Here is a 23,464-nt window from a genome sequence, read left to right on the forward strand (position 1 = left end):
TTATGAGAATCACAGGCATTGCTGCTCCTGCTGCCCTCTGAGGGAGATGGGAGGGTTTTTCTCTCCTTTCCCTTCCCTCTCACTAGTTTATTAGTTTGTTTTTCTACCAGTCTTCCTCCCAAAGGAGCCCAGAGAGGTGTACAAAACAATAAGGGAAAACAAAATTTCCGTAAACACCACCTAATTGTTACCAAGGCCGCCTTACCAGGAAGGTGGTTCCCTGGTCAGATGTCCTGATTCTTCCTTGGGGTCATGATTCAAGGTTAATTAATGGCGCTAGTCTTCAATCTCCCACAGCCCTTCCTGCCCAGAGGCCAATGGCCTCTCCTGCCCCAGAGCAAGTGGCTGTCCCACCTGCCATCCACATAAGCCACAGAGAGGCTGGTAAGACCATACCCGAGGCCATGGGAATCAGCGCAGCCTTCCCCCGAAGGCCCCAGGAACACGATCGGCTTGAACTGAAGGCCAGCAGTAGCTTCCCTTTTGGCTCCCCAGCCAGAGGGCCCCAGGAGGTGCGGGGACTTGACAGGGTCTTCTCCTAAGGGCCACGGATGCCAGCCCAATCAGTGGGGAACCATCATGCTGGGTTCACCCAACAAACTAAAGGTAGATTCTGGGTGGCTATCTTCCTTTAACCTGCAGTGGCCAAAGAAATCGTAGCTACGTTATGGTTTAATGTGATGGCCTGGTTCACACACCATGCTGGCTCTAGCCCCCGGCTCCCATTTAGTCGAGTGAGTCGAGCGTGTGATGCCAGCCCATTCCAAGGGCGGCCAGTGCTTCAGCCTGGGTTGCTGGGTTGGACTCGATGGCCAAAATGGTCCCTTCCCGCTCTGGGATGCTGCATGGTGGTCCTAGAAGGGAGACTGGAAAGGATCAGCTTTGTCCTCCTTTCCCCTTCTTTCCCCTCCAAATAACCAGGCACAACTCGCCAGTGTCCCCCAGATGTCCAGCATGGCAGCACCATACTGTGCACACTAACTAAACCAGACATTCCTTTCTTGTTCCCTGGAACTCATTCAGGGTTTATTTAGTTGCCCCTGGTCTTCACTGCATGAACTCAGTAAGAAGGTCAATCCAGCTGCTCGATTTTTAAAAATTTTTAAAATTCTTTTAAATTTTTTTTAATTCTTAAAATTTCTTATGAATTTAAGAATCTTTTAATTCTTAGCACAACAGAAGCAAAGGGACGCCTCCCTGGGGGAAGAGTCAGCTCCTCCCCACTAGAGCGGGTCCTTTTATTTAGCTGAACTTGTGGGAGAATAAAACGTTTTCTTTCCTCTCTGTCAAGCTTCCAGACAGTGAGGGTGGCAGGGCCTGGATGGGGGCCTCCCCCCGCCCTTCTTGCCATAAGCCTGGGGCTCCACTGGTTTTTTTCCTCCACGTGTGACTGCCTTTTCCCTCCTGTAGGCTCAGGATGTTGAGACCCTGAAGAAATTCCTGCTCAGCAAGAAACCGCATGTGGTCACCATTGCAGGAGAAAACAGGTAAGCCTGGGACAAACGTGTCTTGGGGCCTCTCCCCAGCAATGCCCTGAGTTCAAATCCCCTTTTGCAGGTTTATTATCCATTTACATATTTCAAAATATTTACCTTCCTTTTCCACCACTTTTGAAGATGCTCATAGGGCCCTGCAATGTCTTTTAGGATTAACAAGCCCATTCTGGAGAACGCCCGGAAATGGGTTTTTCCATTGCAGCCTGCAGGTGTTCCTTCCACAAGAGATGCCTTGGAGCCCCCAATTTACAGCAAAGGCCCCATTTATTTATTTATTTATTTATTTATTATTTCTTCATTTATGCTGTTACATGTATGATTTTTTTTAAGAAGTTGCCATTCCTGTTCTTTTTATAATTTAGGGAGGAGTGACATTTATTTTTAAGTGTTGATGTGCACTTCATGGAGTGCAGTAAGACGTAATGGTAAAAGTTGGATATTTTTCATTTTCAAAGGGAAGTGAAAGAGTATCTTTCACACACACAGACTCCCAGTTGAGAATGAAGCTTTCTTGGTCCACCCTTCCACACCAGCAGTATTGTTTGACTGAAGTTGTTCGTGTTCAAACTGTCCTTCTCAGAACTTAGCTGGTGTGGGCGGGTGGGCGGAAGAAGCTTTCCTTCCACCAGGGAAGAGAAGAGGAAGAGAAAGAGATATCTTTAGCTTCTCATTTAAAATGGTGTGTCTGGACTTTTGGTCACCTGGACCAGCAGGAAAGGGAGCCCGCAGAGACCCTCACGCCTGTTACTAAAATTCTGCCAGCCAGCAGGGGAAGCTCCCTTTCCCTCAGGACAGGCGGTGCGCTGCAGCCCCTTGAGGTCTGACCGCCGGGAGGCTGCGCCTTCTCCTTTTCAGGAAGAACATCTTGGAAAGGACAAGATCCAGGCGCTCCAAGCGTTACACTCTCAGCTTGTATTGTGACTGTCTTTCTGTCAGTCTCCGGACAGCCCTTTTAAAAAGTAAGCGTTTTATTTGCATGAGGATTAGTGCAGTCATTCTAAGCCATTACCAATACAGGGCCACGTGGGGAAAAAGAAAAAAAGACAAATTAGCAGCTCCTGTAGGGAAGTGCAGGATAAAATAAGTTGCGTGCCTGCTTTCTTTTGCAAGCAGTTGTCGCCTCGTGGAGCCCTTGCCTACTGGAGGTCCTTAGCTCTTCCCCTCCCCACCCTTGTTTTTCTCAGGGATGCACAAATGCTGATGGAGGATGTGAAGCGCATTGTCCATGAACTGGAACAGGGGCAGCAGCTTTCCTCAATTGGCGTGGAGCTGGTGGACAATGAACTGGCCACTCTTTACATGAACAGCAAGAAATCCGAGGTAAACCAGAGGACCTCCAGGACTGGGGCCTCAGGATGGAACGGGGGGCTCCCTGCTCCTTTGCGCTGCTTTTAGACCCACCTTGCTGCTGGCTCCCTCTCGGACCTCTGCTCTCAAAGATAAACTGCTGGTTGCAGAGATGGTTATTTAATGCTTTTATGGATAAATGTACAAGGAACGCTGGTGGCAACTTTAGAAGTGGGCAGGTTGGTGACATGCGATGTGCGTGGACGTTTGTATGCAGGTGGTGCTGAAAGCCCGAATGTTTTGTAACAAATCTGAGATTGTATGATGCAGCGAGGAGTATTAATCTGAAAATGAACATATCGAAGACTAAGGCAGTTGTGTTTGACAGGGGAAATGGAGTGATACAAGTTACACATAAATAGCAATAAATGAGCAAGCAGAATGAATTTGTGTACCGTAGTAGAATCTTTACTAAAGAAAGGAAAATGGAGAAATTCTAGAAGTGTGCAGATACTGGTAGAAAGGTAGCAAATATTAGGCAGCCTTTGAGGAGGAATGAATGTTTCCAAAAGAAGTGAAAACATTTGCTTATGATCTACTACGCTATATTGAAGTGAGAGCTTGGTGTGCCAGCCGAAACATAAAACTGAAGTGAATTCAGTGGGAACAGAACCCTTAAGAAGGAGTGTAGTCAAACAAGTGGAGATGGGGTCAAGAGCAAATGAGGGAATATAGGTTGAATGCAGAAGGAGTGACTGGTATGAAAGATACTTGGGTAGCATGGCCATGTAAAGAGAATAAATCAGGATGAAACAATATATTGAAGAGAGAACATGGAAAGGAAGATCAAGGAGTCGTGGCTGGATGGAGTTAAGGAGGTCCTGAAAAACAGAGAGAGGACAAATTCAGAGAACAAAAGCCCTCGTGCAAAGCAGTGGATGGTGAAAGCAAGAAGTTTTGCAGGGATAGAAAAGGAGGGAGAGGGATGGAGAATGGTGCTCCAATAAACCAGAAGGAGCTCTGTTTCCTTTTCTTCTTATCATCATCACGTCTTTTTTCTTCGTTTCCTCCTCCTCACTCCTTCCCTGTGCTATGGATAGTATTCTTTGCCTCCAAATGATGGCTAGGTGTGTATTTAGGCAAGCCTTCTCCAGAGCTGGCTTTTCTGTTTACCTGCTGTTTGAAAGCGATGGTGCTTTTTCAAGGGAAGGCTGTAACGTCAGCTTTTCTGTACCTGGGACTTCCTTTCATTCTATTTTCTTTGGCTCGTATCATAAGCTGCCTTATGTAAAAAAGCACAGGGGGTGGGAAAAAGGCTGCTATGCAGGAGGTGGTAGGAGTCCTTGGGCTTGGTTCCAGATAAGTTCCCTGGCCTGCTTTGTTGCCCCTCCCTCCAGCCCCCTCCTCAGATGGACCCCTCCTGTTGACTCTTCTTGCAGAATGAGTTCCGGGACTACCCGCCCGTCCTGCGCCAAGCCGTCTCCCTCGCTCGCCGCATCCAGGACCCGCTCATTGAGTTCGCACAAGTCTGCAGCTCCGACGAAGACATTCTCTGCCTCAAGCTCCACCCCCTGCAGGTAACTCCAAAGGGGGGGGCTGTCTGGAAGGCTCTTCTGGCCTCCGATGAGAGGAGCCCATCGACCAAGGAGTTGGGGGATCAGTCCTCCTTTGGTGGACAAATGAAGCTTGGCTCTTAGTCTGTACAAATGGGAAGACCTTGAGCTGTGAGAGTGCAAAGGCAGACAGTGAAAAAGAATTGGGAAGAGTGTCGGTGAGATGGAAAAACTCTGTGCCTCCCCGGTAGACCAGAAATAGAACAAATAAGGCTGAGACCATAAGCGGATATTTGCTAGCCTCACTCTGTTGTGGGGTTTCTCTCTTTCTAAAAGATTCCGGGTGGGGGGGGTGGCTGTGCTGCTGTGGGTGTGCTTGGCCAGGCTGCCTGGGAATGGAAAGAACAAGTCCAGAAGCTTATGGAGGGCCACCAGTCTCCACCCCCCTTCCCCACGAAGCCTCCTCTCCAAGCTATCTGGATGTTCCCCCTTCCCCTGACTGGATTCAGCAACCCATCTTGTGTGGCTTGGCCCCGTGGCACGACTGTTGATGCTCTCTTCCCTGTGCCGGCCAGGATCATGTGGTGAAGGAAGAGCTGCTGAACGCCCTCTACTGCGAATTCATCAACCGCGTGAATGAGGTGGGCGTGGATGTCAACCGTGCCATCGCCCACCCACATAGCCAGGCCCTCCTGCAGTATGTCTGTGGCCTGGGGCCCCGCAAGGGTACTCACTTGCTGAAGGTAGGTTTCTGCTGCTTACAGGGGAGGGCAAAGGGGGCCCCAACGGATGCTTGTGGCTTGGGTGGCGACTGCAGGTAGGGGAGATTCCTGTTCTAATCTCACCATGAGTTTGTAAGTTGCTGGGAGGGATTCACTCGCAGTCATCCATGAGCTCCCTGTGCTAGCTGACCCACAGGCTGCCTCTTGTGGTGCTGCACTGCTTTCCTTCCTAGCAAGTTTGGTGCCAGATAGCCTGTCTTCAGACTGCTCTCCTGAAGCTGCTTCCTGCTCCTGGGGAAAGGGAGAGGCCTAGCCCAGCGCAGGGGGGCTCCTTCAGCTGCCAACGGCATAAATAGGTCCCCGGTGTCTCCCGCAAAACGGCCAGGAGCAGAGGAGACAAAGGCTGGGTGTGAGCGCAGGGCAGCCGGAGCCTGGGTGCTCGGAACAGCACTCTGCCTCCCCCAGACCCTTTTCCTGAACACCCGAGCAGCTCTGTCGGCTCTCCTGGGTTTCTGCCCTGCCCGATCAGAGTGAACGTGGACTTCCCGCCCTGTGCTCTCCTTCAGATCCTGAAGCAGAACAATACAAGGCTAGAGAACCGGACCCAGCTGGTCACCATGTGCCACATGGGGCCCAAGGTCTTCATCAACTGCGCGGGGTTCATCAAGATCGACACGGCCTCGCTGGGAGACAGGTGGGTGCCTGGGGGTGCTGGGAAGCAACCCTTACAAGTCCTCAGCTTGATGCAGCGGCCGCAGACCACCAGAGGCAGCCTCCATGGCTTCAGCCCCCAATCAGAGGGGCTGCTGTCCCTGCTGAATGTCACGGGAGCCGCAAGCGGTCGCATCCCGCGTTGCCGGCAGCGGCTTGTCTTGCCTTTACAACCCCAGCGTCTCCCTTCTGACATCGCGTCTGTGTGTTCCTAGCACGGATTCCTACATTGAGGTCCTAGATGGGTCCAGGGTTCATCCAGAGACGTACGAATGGGCTAGGAAAATGGCGGTCGATGCCCTGGAGTACGATGAGTCGGCCGAAGATGCCAATCCAGCGGGTGCCCTGGAGGAGATCCTAGAAAACCCAGAACGACTGAAGGATCTGGACCTTGACGCCTTTGCCGAGGAACTGGAGAGGCAGGTCAGCAGAACCTCCTGCCCCAAGAGAAGTGTCTCCCTTGGTGTCGCCAAACCTTCACCCTCCCTGTTCCCTCCCAGGGCTACGGCGACAAGCACATCACCCTGTACGACATCCGAGCCGAGCTGAGCTGCCGCTACAAGGACCTCCGGAGCCCCTATCGCTCTCCCAATTCTGAGGAAGTCTTTAACATGTTGACCAAAGAGACCCCTGAAACCTTCTACATAGGTAGGCGCGCATGACACCCATCACCTGGACAGGGAGGGGGAAGAGGTTGGACTCAGATGTTGTCAGACGCTGGACTCCAACTCTCAGTGCAGGGAGCAACAAGTATGGCCGGTGGTCAGAAATGTTGGGTATTAAGGTTTCAGCATTTGTAGGGCACAGGTTTCTCTACTCTGCCATTAGTCACTGTGGACGGCTGCATGGTCCTTCCATAATGGAGGCGGTGTGTCTCTGAATACTAACCAGAGGGGACCTGCTTGTAGGCCTCCTCTTGGCATTGTGTTGGACGCTGTGAAAACAGGGTGCTGGTTTGGCTGCCTCACCCAATACAATCAGCTTGCCAGCTCTCTGCTGCCATAACAGTAGACAGCAACCCAGATTTTGCAAAGCTTTTGCTTGTCCGGGTTGATGCATCCCCAGAGGCCCAACTCCTCTTGTGTTCAGGTAAATTGATCATCTGCAACGTGACGGGAATCGCCCATCGGCGACCGCAGGGTGAGAGCTACGACCAGGCGATCAGGAACGATGAGACGGGCCTCTGGCAGTGCCCCTTCTGTCAGCAGGATAACTTCCCTGAGCTGAGCGAGGTAGCGGAGCATCCCCAACCATTGGGGGGGGGAGGGCTTCCCCGGGTCCCTCTTTCTGCCCCCCAGAAGGTGCTGCGTTCTTGGGGACGAGCTCTGTCCCGTTGGGACCCGACCATGCCTGGCTAGCTAAACAGCCAGGCCAATGTAACGGCTCCCCTCTTTCCAGGTCTGGAACCATTTTGATAGCGGCTCCTGCCCTGGCCAGGCCATCGGGGTGAAAACCCGACTGGACAACGGGGTCACCGGCTTTATCCCCACCAAATTCCTCAGCGACAAGGTGGTCAAACGGCCAGAGGAAAGAGTCAAGGTAGGTCACCGGGGGAACTGGCCCAAGCTGGTTTGTCAACAGCTGGTCGGGATGTTTGTGGCCTCTCCCCCCACCCCCTGCAGTGACTCAGCTGGCGCTGGCTCATCCTGCCAACCAGGGATCTGGCATTGTTTAACACCACACCCGCCTGCTCTTCCCAGCGTTCTTCTGCTCTGCACTTTGGCCGGACGGTGGGAGGTTGGCCAAAGGAATTGGGGCAGTGACCACCACTGGTTTAAAAGGCTTGTTTTCTGCCTGCAAGCAGACCTCCAGCGTGGCTGGTAGAAAACAAAACCTCAGACTCTCTACTGGGAGGTGGTGGAGGGGGCTCCAGTCTCTCCAACCAGAGAGCTGAATGTCCATGCATGTGATGGACTGGAATGGAGGAAGGGAGGTGAAAACGGTGCTCTCATCTCCAGAGCAACTCTCTGGAGATAAGCGGAGGAAACTGGCACATCCCTAAACATTCCAGAAGATAGTGAATAGCTGTGCCTGGGAACTAGTGGTCAGTCTGAGAAGATTTCTGTAAACAGGCGCTGGCTAATAAACCTTGCTGATTGAACCTGCATGGTCTCAAGGAGTTCTTTGGGCTAGGCCTGACAGCGCAGCTCCTGGCCTTTCCTGGGGACTGGAGCCTTTGAAGGTGGGGTGGGAAGAAGGAGGCGAAACGTGGCTTCCCTCCAGGCCGCCTTGCAGCCATGAGTGTTCCCTTCATAGTGGCCGGTTTCATAGTTGTGCGTTGGGAGCGTCTGATAGGAATTACTGCCTCTCCCTGCTTAATCTGCAGTTCTTTGGCAGCCTGGGTCTCCATTTAGAATGCGCCACCCCCAGTGCCACCCTCAGTAGCCCAGAAGTTTTCAGCAGCTATTTGGAGATTTTCCCGGCAACCTCACCAGCTCTCCCACCATGCCACTTGTCAAGCTCTGGAAGTGAGCTGAAGGAGGCCCATGAGGGTGCTCTTGCTGTGCTGATCGCAAGACACCCTTTCTTTACCAGTTTTAATTTGTGTACCCATCTATTAAGAGAGCCCATTTGGTGTAGCACTTTAGGCATCAGGGTAGAAACCAGGAGGCCACGAGTTCTAGTCCTGCCTGAGGCACGAAGGCACCTGGGTGACCGTGGGCCAGTCCTTGTCTCTCAGCCCTGGGAAGAAGGAGGCCGGGGCAAGCCCCTTTTGAAAATCTTGCCAAGAAAACTGCAGGGCCTAGTCCAGGGAGTCGCTAAACAAAGGAGTGTACCCATCTATTAATGGACTGTTGTTAATTAAGGTTTTGGAATTATGTGGATTTATTATAGGATCTTGGGTTGTAAAAAGTGCCCAGAGTCTTGAGATAGGGTGACATACAATTTAATCAGTTAATTAACTAATTCAGGTGTTTTTATGCCACTTCAGTCAGTATGAATCTAAGTGGCTCACAGCAAAAACATCAGCAGTATATAGATGACATACAAAGAAACACCAGTAAATAATCACCTGATTATTTTAATAACCTAAATTGACCTCAGGTACTTCCACCCCATATTCCACAGTCCTAGATGTTCTTTGGAAGAGCCAGGTTTTTAGGTTTCCTCAAAATCGGGCACGAGGACGCAAATCTTAGCATCAGGTCTTTGGTGTTCCGCGACAGGGGAGCCCCTGCAGAAAATGCCTGCCTGAGACTCCCCTCCCATCTCCCACATGTTGGGGTGGGAGGGGAGCTCTCAGCAGGCCTTTCCTGCCGCAGATTTAGTTCTATTTGGAGTGAGTGTTTCTGCAAATAATCAGCCCCCAAGCCATGAGGGACTTTAATCCTCACTTGTACCCCGGAATTGGCGGCCAGCGTAGCCCTCACAATACTGATGAGTATCACATGTCTCTAAGGGTAGTCCCACGTAGAACATAGTGCAGTAGTGGAGCTGTCAAGTGCCAAGGGCCTGGATGATTGTTGCCAGCACTTCCCACCCCATGAACCATCCCAGCTGGTGCACCAGGCGCTGTTGGGCGAGGCCCCTTCCAGCCGTTGCTTCCCCTGCGGCTTCAGCAGGAGCTGAGAATCCAGGGGACCCAGGTCCTTGCTCTGGGGGAACTGAACCCCATCAAAAGCTAAAGCTGGTGTTGTTCTGAATCCTGTCTGCTTCTGAACCAGAAGCCACTCTGACTTGCTTGTCTTAACCTGTTTCTCCCCATCTGGACACCGAGTCAGGACTCCTCCCACATCTGCCGGGCATCCGGGATAGGGGTGCATCACTGGGATCAGTGGCATATTATTTATACTGTGCCCCAAAGCACTGAATGATGTCCTACAGCAGCTTTGTATACACATTAAATAAGGAGATAGGGATGAGGGTTGTGGCACCCGATATGAGGGTGCTCCAGAGCTTAATCTTTCCTCCCCCAACCAGTTGGAACCATCCATTCAGGAAGGAGGGAAGCCACCACAAAGTCCAGAGGATGCTGTGGTTGCGGCCATCAGAGCTACTAAAATACCCAGCAGGCCAAGTAGGGATATGCTCCCCACATCTAGGCCCCACAAGGTCATTGGTGAGAGTGGCCCATGCATTTTCTGGCTGTAAAGGGTCCTGATGATCCACTTTTCCCAGAGTCTTAGACTTACCGCCCCACCATCCACCTCACGTTCCCTAGAGGGAGGGTTGGTGAATACAGAACAGAGTTCCGTGCCACCATCAGGGTCTCCTGATGGACACACGCCACTCTCCCTCCATTGCATTAGGGTTGAGGCTGGTGAAATCAGAGCCCCCATGCCCAACCTTATCCACTCGCCCTTCAGTAAGGCTAGGCTTGCCTCTGCATATCCAGTTGGACCTCTTTCTACTGCCCAGTGTCCCTCTCGAATGCCGGCCTTCTTTTGCAGGTGGGGATGACCGTCCACTGCAGGATCATGAAGATTGACATTGAGAAGTTCAGTGCAGATCTGACCTGCCGGACATCAGACCTGATGGACAGGAGCAATGAGTGGAAGCTGCCCAAGGACGCCCACTATGACTTTGCAGCTGAGGCTGCTGACCACAAGCAGGAAGAAGAACTGAAGAGGAAGCAGCAGCGGACAAGTGAGCCCATGGTGGGGCATGCCGGGGCCCAGCCCTCCAACTTAGGAATGGAGGGGGCACAGGGATCTCCTGCCAGAGAGCAGATGCTAACATCTGGCTTGCCTCTTCACACAGCATACATCAAGCGGGTGATTGCTCACCCATCCTTCCACAACATCAACTTCAAGCAGGCGGAGAAGATGATGGAGACCATGGACCAAGGCGATGTCATCATACGGCCCAGCAGCAAAGGGGAGAATCATCTGACGGTCACCTGGAAAGTGTGCGACAACATTTACCAGCACGTGGACGTGCGGGAGGAAGGCAAGGAGAACGCGTTCAGCCTGGGGGCCACCCTCTGGATCAACACCGAAGTGAGTCCGGTGGGAGCCGCTGGGGAGGGGAGAGATTCCCTCCTGCCTGGCCCCATCCAGGACCTCCTCCCTCTCTTTCTTTCCTCCCAAGGAGTTTGAGGACCTGGACGAGATCGTAGCCCGCTACGTCCAGCCGATGGCCTCCTTTGCCCGAGATTTGCTCAGCCACAAATATTACCATGATTGCAGCGGAGGAGACAGGAAGGTGAGGGGGAGAGCGGTGTGCCTGAGCAGGGTCCAGCTTGCAGGCCCTCCTTATAATGGGACTAGCAGCACCTTTATCAAAGGGCACCAGCTTTCATGAGCTACATAAAATGCAAATGTTACTAAAAGGCATCAGCTGATACCTTTTAATAACATTTGTTAGTTGGAAACGGTGCTCCCAGTGTCCTTCTGGTTTTTGGCTGCTGCAGACTAACACGGGTCTCCTCCTACAGTGCTTATCAGGGGTACTGACCTGGGGCCTCCCATCTCCAAGGTGGGCTGGCATCCTCTCTGCAGAAATCTGTCTCTGCTGGGTTCAGTTCTGCAGGCCACAGTTTGCGTATCCTCTTCACTCGGGATTATCTTTCTTAGATGTTGTTGGAACCGTGTGTTTTACTGCTGAGGGTTGCCTTGGATGCAGGGTTATAGGAGTATGAATATAATTCTTTGGGTCCTGGGGGGCGATACCCATTCTTTCCCTTGAGCGGTGAGTGAGCCCCCCGAGTCCCCCGGTGAGGGGGGAGCCTCCGTTCATGGTAAGTTCCAATTGTTGTCTTCTCGCCCGTCTCAGAAACTGGAGGAGCTGCTGATCAAAACCAAGAAGGAGAAGCCCACCTTCATCCCCTACTTCATCTGCGCCTGCAAGGATCTTCCAGGCAAATTCCTGCTGGGCTATCAGCCACGAGGCAAGCCCAGGTAGGCGTGCCACCCCTCGGGGCCAGACTGCTGGGCTCCTCGGCTCCTTGTGGCTTGGCCCAGAGGCTTTACCGTTGGAGGTGTCCCAGGGTTGAACCAAGGGCCTCCTGCATCCAAAGCGGGGATTCTGCTGCTGAGCGAAGCCCCTCCCCAGGCCCTGATGGAAGCACGAGCGGTGGGGGAACAGTCACAGGCAGAGCTCCTCTCCAGCTGCAACACTCGGGAGCCAGGGGACCCGGCTGGAAACCTGAAATGTGCCCTCAGTAGTACTCCGTGTTTACCCCTCCGGTCTCTGCCTTTCTGGCTTCCTGGCGTGTTTCTCCTGGCAAACAGACAAACCTGAATCAGAAGGCTGGGTGGGCATCCTGCTGTTCCCCCTGGGCTGGCCAGATGGCCTGCGTTTGCCAGAGTTGCCACAAAACTCTCTCGCCGCAGAATTGAGTACGTGACGGTGACGCCCGAAGGATTCCGGTATCGCAACCACGTCTTCCCCACAGTCAACGGACTTTTCCGGTGGTTCAAGGATCACTACCAGGACCCTGTGCCAGGTGACGCCCAGACCCACCCACCCCTCTGGGCTCCTCCGTGGAGCAGATGAACCTTAAGTGGAGGAAGGCTGGGGGACACCTTCCCTGCCTCCACGTGGAAGGAAGATGCTCCTGGCTCTGGCCTTGGGAAGAGGGGTTGAGTCCCTGGCTCTCTGCCTGGCCGCCGCCCCTGGAAAGGCTGGGCGCAGCAGGCCTGCTGGTGCCTCTGAGTGGGGCCTGAGCTCCAGGGGCAAGAATGGATCTCTGGCCCAGAGTTGTTCCTTCCTTTCCCAGCAGGTGGGATTGGGACAGTCCTGCAAGGCGGTTGGGGAGTCACCATTAGACTTCATGGCCAAACATGAAGCCCCCCTTCAGAGGGGAGCTGCCCTCCCCTAGTCTCTTGTCCAGCGGAGACACCTGCAGCTTGGGTCTTTCCACCATCCTGAACTCTCTCCAGCTGAGCCTCCTGGAAGGCCATGTGTCCCCCCATATCTGGGGGGCATCTGCCTGAGGAAGGGAGTTCTAGGAACTGGGCTCCAGTGGGGTGGGTCGCGTGTGACCCTGCATTGTCTGAGTGCCACCTTCGGGTAAGACCCCGTATGGTTGCTCTGCTGATGTGAACATGGGAACGCATCTGGCTTACCAGCTTTCGCCTGTTGTGCAAATCCAGCCAGCAGGCATATCTCAGGTGACTGCCAGGCTTTCTGAAGAGAAGCCTCGGCCCCTCACCTGTTTCTCACCTGGCGTTCCTCCTCTGCTCTCCCCTCCCCAGGGGTCACCCCCAGCAGCAGCAGCAGAACCAGGACACCCGCGTCCATCAACGCGACTCCTGCCAACATTAACCTTGCGGGTGAGTCTCTGCAGGGGCCCCGGGGCACAATCTCCTCTCCCAGGGCATCGGAACGTGGGCACTTCTAACGGCCTTCTGCCTCCCTACCTCCTGGCAGATCTGACCCGAGCCGTCAACGCCTTGCCACAGAACATGACTTCTCAGATGTTCAGCGCCCTCGCTGCCGTGACGGGCCAGGGGCAAAACGCCAATGCCACCCCTGCCCAGTGGACTTCCAGCCAATACGGCTACGGGGGCAGCGGTGGTGGGAGCAGCGCATACCACGTGAGTGGGCGGAAGGATTCTCGGCCTCACTTGAGTTCCCTGGCAATGCCAGCAGCCGGGCCCCACCTCACCCGGGAATTGCTGGGCAGCAGGGCGACTGCTGATTCCCAGAGGTCCTTTGCCCACAACCCTGCCCACGCGATGCCCCAAGCGTGTTGGCCTTGTTGATCATGGAGAGAAGAAAGAAAGCTACTCGTGGCTGCATCAGCTGCAGGCCAGACCTCGCCCTCACTGCTTCCCAGCCCCTCTCCATGGGCCCGGCTGCTTTGGGCAGAGGCGGTGGTAATGGCCAGAAGACCAGCAGGGCTGCTTTCCTGCTAGCGGGGGGCGAGGGCGGAGAAGGGACAGTTTTGCTGCCAGTGAAGGACCTTCTCCAAAGAAGAATGTGCTGAGCTGGCAGGCGGCAGAGCTCGCTAAGCCCCCGGCCGGCAGGAGAGCTTGGACAAGGCAATGTCCCTCCTGCCCAGCCAACAGACGCTGGAAATGCCTGAATGGGGGAGCATCCTTGCTCGCCAAAGCCCTGCCTTCAGCCCCCAGATGCAACCAGGGAAGTCTGTCCTGGGCCTGGAGAGAGGACTGGGCATTTGCCCCACACCCTTAGCCTGGTTACTAAACTCATTTGTTCGTAAGTGTGCCCGACAGATGGAACCCTAAACTAGCCCGAGAGTCACCCTTAGCCAGCCTTAGCAGCCTGTCCAAGAGCCCCTGTGAGGCCTTTGGCGAAGTGGACACCCCAGCAGCCATGTAACGCAACAGCAGCCCACCAGCTCTCGCCCCCCCAGAACTGGGGTGTGTCCTCTACCTGTAGAAAGGATTTTTCGCACGAGGAGCTCTGCGCCACTCATGACACGCATGTTTGTTGAATTACAGGTCTTCACAACGCCTGCCCAGCAGCCGGTGGCCACCCCTTTGCTGACCCCCAGCTACTCCTACACCACCCCAAGCCAGCCCATCACGACCCCCCAGTACCACCAGCTTCAGGCCAGCACCACTCCCCAGTCCACCCAGTCTCAGCCTTCCTCCAGCTCCGGGCAGAGGCAGCAGCCCAAGTAAGTGGGAGGCCCTGCGGGGGGGAGGGGGAAGAAGCTCCAGGGGCTGGAGCTGAGCCTCAGCAGGACCCCGGCCAAGAAGGTGCTGTTCGCCACTCAGCTGCTCCCCCCCCCAGCAGCCTGTTGAAGCAGGCGCTGGCTGGGGGAAGGGGGGCAAGGGCGGCCTCTCCTCTGGGGCCTGGGAAGGGGATCCTGCATCACGTAACCTTTTAAGGAACAAAGATGTTTTTTCTCCAGCTGTGTTACTTGTAGGCATTTACAGATTCAGCTGATGGGATCAAGCTCTCTTTCAAGTTATTTTAGTCATTTAACCAGATGACTTTCGCTCCGTAGCGGAGAATCTTTGCCAGCTCCCTTGGATGATAGCCCCGTCTGCGGGCATGGCCTTCCCGCTGGGTCACAGCATCTGCCTGATTTGGGAGGAGGGAATTGCAGGGAAGGGCACTCCCGCAAGAAACCTCCTCAGGGCGTCGTCCAAGGGAGAAGCCAGGGCCAAGGGCCCAGCAGCCCTGGCTGCAGCCACGACAGGAAGGCTTCCAGGCCTTGGGTGAAAGTAGGCCGCAACCGCTGCTCAAGGGGGCCATGCCACTGGTCCTCATCGTCTTCCCTGTTTCTTGTGCAGGTCCACTTCCAGCTCCCACGCGCCCATTGACTGGGGCAAGATGGCCGAGCAGTGGCTGCAGGAGAAGGAGGCCGAGCGCCGGAAGCAGAAGCAGCGTCTGACCCCTCGCCCGTCACCCAGCCCCATGATCGAGAGCACGCCCATGTCCGTGGCTGGCGACGCCACCCCGCTCTTGGATGAGATGGACCGGTAGTCTTTCCCAGCCCGTCTCCAGCAGGAGGAGCAAAGCCGGCCCTCGTTCCTCAGCCACATCGCTCCATCTTTCTTCTTTCGTTTGCTTCCCCCTGAGTGGAAGAGGTGTGCCAGGGACGCCAGGCAGCGCCCTCCACAGGGAGCAGAGACTTGAGGCCGCACGTTTCTTGGCACGGAGGCTGCCTTGCTGCCGGCAGGGGGCATTCGGACTGGCCGAGGCCCTCGTGTGGCTGGGCCCTGCGCTCCCGTGTCCGATCTCGGCTGCCCGGCCTTTGCCCTCGAGCTCCCACGGCCACTTGGCCGCGTGGTTATGCAGAAACAAAACGGCAAGGCCAGGAGTGCCACAAGAAGACCTGACCGGCGGGGGGCTCAGAGGTCGGACACGTTGTCCGTCTGATCTCCCTTTCTCCCTCTCCCTCTCGCGCGCTCTCGCTGTTCTGTGCTCAGTGGCTGTGTTGATGTTCGGGGGCTTTGCTGCGCGAGCCCTGAAGAGAATGTAGCCTCCACCATAAGCTGAGTTTCTCTGGGGCTCTCCAGGACAATATTTATTCAGTTGTATTACTAAGAAGAGAAGAAAAAAGCTTGAAAGCTGAACCCAGCCGATGGCAGCCTTTGTGAACGAGGTGGGAGAGTGTGTCACAGTGGCTCGAATGCCAGATAGCATCTTCCTCCCCCCCACCCTGTGTCCCCTTCCAACAACAAAGAGGGAATAAATGGTGTTTCTACTGATTCCTCCTCCTCCACGTTTTCTCTGCCCTGCCCGCGAAGGAGGAGGAGGCGAGATGCCAGGCTGGCGGGTCCCGGCTCCTCCAGTCAGCCGGTGGCCGTTGGGCGAAGGAGGGGCTGAACTGGGTTTGCTGGGTGTACAAGAACCAGCTTGTATTTTTTGGAACCAAAGGGGGCTTCGCGTTGGCAGAGAATTGTCTTTGCTTCTGCCCACGGTGGGCATGCTCTTTGCTTACTCCCTGGGAGACCAGCACCTGGGGCCGTTCAGCGGAGCAGCCCCTTGCCTTCGGGGAGTAGAGCCTGGCCTTTGGGCCAGGAGGGGGCAACTCTGGTTGCTGTCTTTGGAGGCTGCTTGGGCTTCTCAGTCTGTTCTCGGGGGGGTGCCACTCGGAGGGTGAGCCCCACGCTGCCTCCAAGGCGGGCCGCTTCCCTTCAGGCCTTCGCTTGGCTGCTGTGCGTGAAGCTGCCACAAAGTCTCCAGCCTGGCGTCTTTTTAGCCGGGCACCGGAGGCAAGGAGATGGGGCCAACTAGCGCGGCTCATTGCACCAGCATGTACAGGGGGCAGGGTCACGTTCCTCAGGGCCCCCAAGGCAGACCTAGCCAAGCAGATGCTGCTGCAGGAGGCAGACGGGGACCCCTGCTCTCCATGGCGCTTGCAGCAAAGGCAGGCCGCCCTTCAGAGGCTTCAGGGGTGTCTGGGACCCTCCCCTGCTCAGGCTCCTTGGGAACGACCAACTCCCCGCTGCAGACTGCCCTCCTTGGCCCCAGTGTGGATCAGCAGCAGGCGTGCTCATCTTGCTGTTGGCAAGCATGTTTTACCTTACTCGGCCCCACCCCTGGGGAGGAGCATGGCTGCAGCCACCCCCATGGATTGCCCGGGTCCTAGAGGGGAAGGGCCCAGAATGGCTCCCTGCTCTGCCAGCAGGCTGGTCTGTGTGCCCGGTGCCTTGATGGAGGGAGCTCAGCTGAGCCAGTTGGGTCCCCAAGTGTCCGTTGCCCAGCCTGTCCCTGGGGGAGGTAGGCCTGCAGGGAAAGGAGCAGGCACAGTGAGCCGCCATTTCTGGGGGCAGGCAGAGGAGGGCTGGTGGGGGAGCAAGAAGGCCACTTTTCTGAGGCTGGACCCCCAAGCAGGTCCTCCAGGGTCGAGAGCAGGGACCTTGTACGGTGTTGTTGACCCACCAGTGGGGCCAAAGGGCAGGCGGGAGAATTAAAGGCACTCCTGCCATCTATCTTTTGTTCAGTTTAAATGGACCAGAATAATGTCTTTTTTATGCCCCTTTCTGCTATTTTCTTGAAGGTGCGCCCCACCCCCCGCCCCCCACATACTTCTGAGAAGCTGAACACGGCTTTTGCCAGGGCAAACAAACCAGTCAGATCAGCCAGGCTGGGAAGAGCCAGCAGTGAACATCTCAGGACATTTATTTTAAAAATAGTGGAACCGGAGCTCCATTCGTGTGGCCTGCAGTGGGGAGAGAGGGGCCTGAGACGTGGAAAGGACAGCAAGTGGTGGGAGACGGGGGAGCGCGGAGTCCCTTGGGCAGCCTGGTCCCCCAGAGTTAGTTTTCTGGCAAGCGCTGGGGATTCAAAGCTGCTCCTTCCTGGGCAGGGCAGGGCAGGTGCTGACACCCCCCCCCCCCCCGGGAAGCCTCCCTGCTCTGCAGCAGCTCCCAGGCCGTGAGGGGGTCTGTTGCAGACCAACTTGAGCCCTTGAGCGGGCAAAGCAGCCAGCCAGGAGGTTCCTGCCTGTTCCCAGCCGCCTGGCATTTGGCTGCCCAGATCTCCCCAGTTGCCAGTGGCCCGGAGGCTCACCTGGCCTCTTCTGGGGGGCTCACTGGCCCAGAGCCCTACCCAAGGCGAAGGGATTGTGCAAAACAGACTCACAAAGAGCACTTGTGCATGGTTTGCCCGCTTTTATTCCTTCTTGATTAAGGCCAGCTGAGCAGGCTGGGTCTTCTGTTGGCGCTTCAGCTGCAGGGTCCCTCTGCCCCAGAGAGAGCTGCTGCCATGGGGGAGAAGGTTTGGGTGAGTGGCGTTTTGCTCCTTCTTTACGCTGCCCCTGCTTCCTCCTCCAAGTCTCTGCTGGGCACAGAGGGCTGCTGATGACGTGGCAATGTTTCTTCTTCCTTCTGGAGCTTCTTCCTCCTCTTCCTCTTCCTCCTCCTCCTCCTCCTCCCAGACGGCCCAGGGGTGGTGGTCTGAGTGCTCTCAGGCGGAGCGCCAGCCCCCAGGTCAGTCCCTCCTCTGCCAGGCTCATCACTGAGGATGGCATTGAAAGAGTCCCCCTGCCCCACCTCAGGGTGCCTGCCTGGGGCCTGGGTGTCCCCCTTCCCCAGCTCCTGAACAGCCAGCTGCTTCAGGGAGACGGTGGCTCCCTCCCTGGTGGGGCGCAGGGGGGCTGCAGGAGCGCCTGCCTTGGCCCAGGCGCCTTTCTGCTTTTTCTTTGCCCCCTTCCCTTTCCGGCCTGGTCTTTCCTTCCCTTTGCCCTTCCGAGGCTTTGGGGCCACGCTGCTTGGCCTGGCCCGGGGGCCGAGGGTGGGCCGTCTCTTGGCAGTCTGGCCTGGCTTCCGGGGAGGAGGAGAAGCAGAGCTCCCCGCTGGTTGGAAGCGGCTCTTGGGGGAAACGGCGGTGGAAGCGGCCGGTGATGGCTGGCGGCGTGTTGCTGGCACGTCTATCAGTTCTCCTCCATAGTCGAACATCACCGGGTCCCGGAGGACAGCAACAGCCATGGTGCTGTGGTTCTTGCACCTTGGAAGGAAAGAGCAAGAGTGGGATGTGGGGTCCTTTGCAAGGGGACAGAAACTCTCGAGGGGGAGCCCAGTGCCAGGTGGCTTTAAAGCAACTGAGCGATCAGCTTGGAAGCCAAGAAGTTAACTCAAGGGTCCGATGTAAGCTCTTCTTGTAACACTCCTGTATAAGCTGCGCCCACTGAATGCCTTGCACAAAGTAGCCTGTGAGGGATCTCAGAAGAAGGCAAGGGGAAACCCACTAGGAACCTTGCCAAGGAAATTGTAGGGATGCAGGTCCCCAGAATGGGGCCCGATTCACAGGCTGCCTTTTCCTTTCTTTCAAGGTAGATGCCAGCTTGGCCAACGGCCAGCTACCCTTCGCCGCTCATCCCAAGCAGAGTGTCCCTTAAAAACAGGAAGGGATGCGATGGCTGCCAGACTTCCTCCAGGAGATAATCTCCCTGCTGGCTTGCACTCACCCCAAAGGACCCGCTCTGGGCGTGCCAGTGTCCTTGGTTCACTCATCCTGGCTCGGCCGCCCTATAGTCTTCCTTCCCCACCTCCCAACCCCTTTGCTGTCCTGCAGAGGAGAGCTTCGGTGTCGGTTTGGGTGAAGGGAGCTGTGGGGCGTGGGCAAAGCCCCGTCTGCGGAGGAGGCCTTGCCTGTTGAAGGGGGGAGAGCAGCCCAGGGCCGGGCCCACTCACCACACATAGAGGTAGGACTCCACGCAGACCTCCTTGTAGACAAACTCGAAGCAAGGCACCTGGATGATGTTGAAAAAGGCTTGTCCCACCACGCGGGAAGCAGCTGTGTTCACGGCACTCAAGCAGTCTTTCAGCCTGAAAGAGGCGGGAGGTTCTTGTTCTAAACCAGTGTTTCTCACCCTTGGCCACTTTAAGATGCGTGGAATGCAACTCCCAGAATTCCCCAGCCAGCCATGCTGGCTGGGGAATTCTGGGAGTTGAAGTCCACGCATCTTAAAGTGGCCAAGGGTGAGAAACGCTGTTCTAAACTGACTGCACCGAGCGCACACTGCTGCAGGATTCACACGCTCTGAAGGCCTTCCAGTGGATGCCCCAAATAAAACCGAGCAGACTTGCAAGCCCCTCGGTTCTGGGTGTTGTTGGGTCACAGTCAGGGGTCTTGCACGGGAGGAAGCTGAGTGTGGGCATCTTTGTAATCTTGCCTCTGGCCCAGCATTGTGTGGCATCAGGCAGCCCCTCGATTGGCGTTAGGCATCGAACCACAGCCGAACATGAGATGGGATTCTGAGTCCCTGCCGGAAATCCAATCCCCCAGCAGACCTGCTTGGCTGAACTGGGGCCCAGGCGCCTGGGGGAATCTGCCTTGGCCTGATCCAGCCCAGCTCGTGCTGCAAACAGGCTGAGCTCAGGCCAAAAAGCTGCTGGGCCCCCAAGTCCAACCACCACTCATGGCTTATTCCACAAGCCACGGCTTTGTGTGGGATCAGAATTGCATACTGCAGCCCACGAGGGATGGTCAGCCTGGCAGGTCTGTCGGCCCAAAACCCACCCCCCAAAAGTGTCTTTGTAGCCTGCAGAAGAGCCCCCCAGAGGTTAGAATGAGGGAGGAGACAGGAAAAGGCCTTCCTGCGCCCAACCCTATGACTGTTTCCCAAGACATGCCGCGAATCCCACCTGTAGGCTGGCCAGGTTTCCATGTGTCGTGTGAAGCCAGGTAACTGGCCAAACCAAGCAGTGGGGAAGCCTATTGTAGGAACCAGCCCGCCACCATCAGGGTTTGCAAGAGGCCCCTTCCCAAAAGCACCACTGCTCAGCGCTGGATCGAGAGGTAACCTGGTCCAAGGCCACCTTCAGGGGCCTCACCAGCACTCCCTGGCAGCAGCTAGCAATCTTGGCCGATCCCCCAAACCAGCAGGATTGAATCTGATTATTAGGGGGGGAGGCCACAAGGATATCTGAAGGCTACAGGCTCTCCTGAGAAAAGCCCTCCGCAGAAGAAGAGACAGCTGGGCCCTTCGGTACTGTTGCTGTGATAACGGCGTGGATGGGCCCACGGAGCGTCCAGGAGCCAGACGTGGCTGGAAGCCTCTTTAACCAGCCCTCCCGCTGCACCTATTTGTGGTGTTTTCATCACATAGGCCTGGGGGGGGGGGGCTGTTTCAGGCCCTCCTTTTAGGAGGGGCTCTGCTTCCCCCAAATCGGGTCTCCCTGCCTGGCCTCCTCCCCGCAGCTCACCTCCTGTCGCAGTCGCAGTGGCTGATGGTATGCCAACGCAGGTTGTGGTGCCCGTACTTGTAGGTGAAGGGGTAGATGAGGTGCTGGCAGTGGTCATGTTCACGGCAACACTTGTCCGTCTCTTGGTGCTCTCCTGCAGGGGGGCAGCAAGAGCCCATAGCTGGAGGGGGAGCAGCGCCGAGCCGCCAGGTCTTCCCCCCTCCGGGCCATAACTGCTACCCAGACGGCTCCGTTATTGGGACCACCGGCTGCACTTTCCACGGCTGGACAGCCGGGGGGTGGGGGCGGGGGTAGGCAGAGCCTCTGCTTTTTCCCAGGCCGGCCGTGCCACTCAGAGAGGCCCCTCTGCCCACAGCTGGCACTGCAGTCTGCTCCCGTTGGGGCCGCAGCCGCCAGAGCCTGGCCGTGCCCTCTGTCCCCTCCCGCAGCAGAGGCCTTCCCGGCACCCCAATGCCCGGGAAACTTTCGAGAGCAAGGCCAAGCGCCGGGAGCGCCTCCTCACGGGACTCCCCGCCGCCAGACGGAGGAGGAGACCAGAGGCTCTCCCGGCTGGGCAGCGCCTTCCTGTCCCGAGGCCGGCCGGCCGGCCGAGGGCTGCGGCCAGGCGGCGCTCGGAGCGGCGGGCTGGGCTGGGCTGGGCTGGGCTGGGGCCACCGGAGCGGTGGTCTAGGCCGCCCTTCGCGGCTGGCCTGGACCACCGGGGCCACCCAGCTTCGCCTACCCAGCTGCTCGTAGCTCTCCGCGATGTCTCCGGCCCCGCACCAGAGGGTGCCCGGGTAGGTAAAGCCCCGCTTGGCTCGCCGATGAACCCCCGCGCCCCTGGCCGAGCCCGGATCCCGCGCCCGCTCGCCGGCGCCCCCGCTGCGCAGCGCCAAAGCCGTCGCCTGCCCGCCGGGCGCCCGGGTCTCTGCGCAGAGCCGCCCGTCGCTCCCCCGTCCGCGGGGCGAGCAAGGGGGCAGCCTGGCTCCGGCCACCGCCAGTAGCGCCGCCACCGCCGCCGCCGCCGCCGGGCCCATGGTGCGGGGCTGCTCCCGCCCGCCGCCGGGACGAGCTCTCCTTCAGCACCACCGCGCAGAGACAGCGCCCGCGGGCTCGCCGCCTTTTAAGCCCCGCGGAGCGGTGGCCTGATCCGGGGGGGCGGGAGGAGGAGCAGCTGCTCCCCGCCCCGCAGGCCTGTCCCAGCGCTGGGGGCTTGGTGGGCGGCCTTCCCAAAGGCAGAGGCCGCTGGCTGCCTCGGGAAAGGCTTCCAGGGAGAGCGGGCTTCCGGTGACTCGGTGGAGCCTCTGTGTTCAGCTGCAGTCTACCTCTTACCGCCAGCACCCCTTGAATAAGCTCAATAAATTGCAGTTGTTTCAGTTTACTGCTGGGACTCCCGAAGGGGAACTCCTTCCCTCCCACCGACCAGTCTGGGTGCCCACCACCGGCCCATCAAGAAGCTAGCCCTCCAGGCGGATGTGGCTGTAGGCCAGAACTGAGCTGAAAGAAGCCTTTGCAATATTTGACCTGCAGCTAAGCCACCAAGCCAGTGTCATGTCCCTGCGGGGTTCGCTGGAGTCAGGGTTAGTCAGTGCAGCTGTGTCTGCGACGGCCAGGTGTGGAGCAAGGCCCAGATCTGCCAGGGCAGGCTGCCGATCTTTTAAGGCCCCGCTCCTCTGAGCCGCCTTCCCTCCTGCCCCAGCCTGGCGATGGCACTTCTATGACTCTTGGATTTACGATCCTTGTGTAGCCCCTCTCATGCAAGAGGTTTCCAGGCATTTAAGAACTTTTTTAAAACGAATCCCCTCAATTAGCCAGCCAGAAAGTTCTTTGCCTGTAGCAAAGTTGGTGCATACTTTATTGGGGGGGGGGAGCACCCCAAAAGACCCCTTCCTGGCTAACATCAAATGAAAACTTGCACCTCAAATAGCCTCTGATGCAGATATAAAACTTGGTGAAGGAGTCAGAGAAGGCAGGGCATTTTCCTCTGCCCCCCACCCCACAGATCCTCTTTTCTTCCTTCCCAGAGAGCCCGTCTGCGGCTGCAGCGCACAGAAGAGGAAAGGGTTAGTAACACCGCTGCCTGCTTTCTCTGCTGACAGGCCTGACCGAGAGTTACCTCCCCTGTCCCCCCTTCCCCCCCCCCCGACCCCATCTCTTGAATTCATGCCTGGCTCCAGGAGGTGGGCTGAGGCCGGTTGCTGCAGCAACCGCGATGGGGTGATCTTGCAGGGCCCATAGGATGCAGCCTCAGGGCAATGGGATTTCTCCCCCACAGTCCTTTTCTTTGCCTGAGATGGAGCTCTTTGTCCCGAGATGGGGCCTGTCCCCCAGGGTCAACAGGGTGACCCCTTCTTGCCCCAGAGACTGAATCCCCCCTTCACTGAGAGCCCGGCAGGAATGATGGATTTCGAACCATGTGCGGCGACTTCATGGGGCTTCTGGAGAGATATGCTGAGATGCACAGCCATTACCTGCACAGATGGGGGGTCCTTTGGGGGGGTCCACAGAGTCAAAATGGCGCCATGACAGTGCAATCGGAGCTCCACCTGGTTCTTAAGTGCATCAGGTGTGCAGGACACAAGGCTTCTCCTTGCAAGGAGCCCCACTTACTCCCTCACCCCTCTGGCTCCTCCCTCCCTGGCTCAGGGCACCTGAGCAGCTCTACTGCCAACCATCAGAGAGAGAGGAGTGGCAGGGAC

At 56.8% G+C, this 23,464-nt stretch overlaps 2 protein-coding genes across 2 annotated transcripts in view; one reads left to right on the forward strand and one right to left on the reverse strand.

The window, feature by feature from the left end:
* Positions 1-15,842, forward strand: part of SUPT6H (SPT6 homolog, histone chaperone and transcription elongation factor) — a 35,290-nt gene extending 19,448 nt beyond the window's left edge. Inside the window, exons 20-37 of the mRNA XM_088138678.1 lie at positions 1,411-1,487; positions 2,681-2,816; positions 4,223-4,360; positions 4,912-5,079; positions 5,625-5,752; positions 5,985-6,192; positions 6,270-6,417; positions 6,859-7,001; positions 7,168-7,308; positions 10,161-10,356; positions 10,471-10,709; positions 10,801-10,914; positions 11,485-11,609; positions 12,045-12,157; positions 12,909-12,986; positions 13,084-13,250; positions 14,121-14,299; positions 14,922-15,842. Of these exons, the coding sequence (XP_087994804.1) occupies positions 1,411-1,487; positions 2,681-2,816; positions 4,223-4,360; positions 4,912-5,079; positions 5,625-5,752; positions 5,985-6,192; positions 6,270-6,417; positions 6,859-7,001; positions 7,168-7,308; positions 10,161-10,356; positions 10,471-10,709; positions 10,801-10,914; positions 11,485-11,609; positions 12,045-12,157; positions 12,909-12,986; positions 13,084-13,250; positions 14,121-14,299; positions 14,922-15,114 (2,691 nt within the window). The 3' untranslated portion in view covers positions 15,115-15,842. The remainder of the gene's footprint in view (positions 1-1,410; positions 1,488-2,680; positions 2,817-4,222; positions 4,361-4,911; positions 5,080-5,624; positions 5,753-5,984; positions 6,193-6,269; positions 6,418-6,858; positions 7,002-7,167; positions 7,309-10,160; positions 10,357-10,470; positions 10,710-10,800; positions 10,915-11,484; positions 11,610-12,044; positions 12,158-12,908; positions 12,987-13,083; positions 13,251-14,120; positions 14,300-14,921) is intronic.
* A 2,023-nt stretch (positions 15,843-17,865) lies between these two features.
* PROCA1 (protein interacting with cyclin A1) lies at positions 17,866-21,859 on the reverse strand. Its single transcript, XM_088138682.1, has 4 exons — positions 21,508-21,859; positions 20,787-20,919; positions 19,272-19,406; positions 17,866-18,585 (listed from the first exon to the last, which is right to left on the reverse strand). The coding sequence occupies exons 1-4, from the start codon at positions 21,800-21,802 to the stop codon at positions 17,886-17,888; spliced, it is 1,263 nt and encodes a 420-aa protein (XP_087994808.1). The 5' UTR covers positions 21,803-21,859; the 3' UTR covers positions 17,866-17,885.
* Positions 21,860-23,464: the final 1,605 nt, after the last annotated feature.

Source organism: Python bivittatus, unplaced genomic scaffold (genome assembly GCF_059951505.1).
Source record: "Python bivittatus isolate LINGU-HERP-01145 unplaced genomic scaffold, Pbiv_v1 ctg000240_np1212, whole genome shotgun sequence".
NCBI classification, from domain to species: Eukaryota; Metazoa; Chordata; class Lepidosauria; order Squamata; family Pythonidae; genus Python; species Python bivittatus.

What these genes read in the sequence shown, in the direction of transcription:
- PROCA1 (XM_088138682.1), bottom strand. Translation starts at nt 21,802, where the DNA reads ATGGGCCCGGCGGCGGCGGCGGCGGTGGCGGCGCTACTGGCGGTGGCC. An exon ending in GGAGAGCTACGAGCAGCTGG is followed by an intron (nt 20,920 to 21,507) that starts GTAGGCGAAGCT and finishes GCCCCCCTGCAG; the next exon opens with GAGAGCACCAAGAGACGGAC. An exon ending in GAGTCCTACCTCTATGTGTG is followed by an intron (nt 18,586 to 19,271) that starts GTGAGTGGGCCC and finishes TTTCCTTCCAAG; the next exon opens with GTGCAAGAACCACAGCACCA.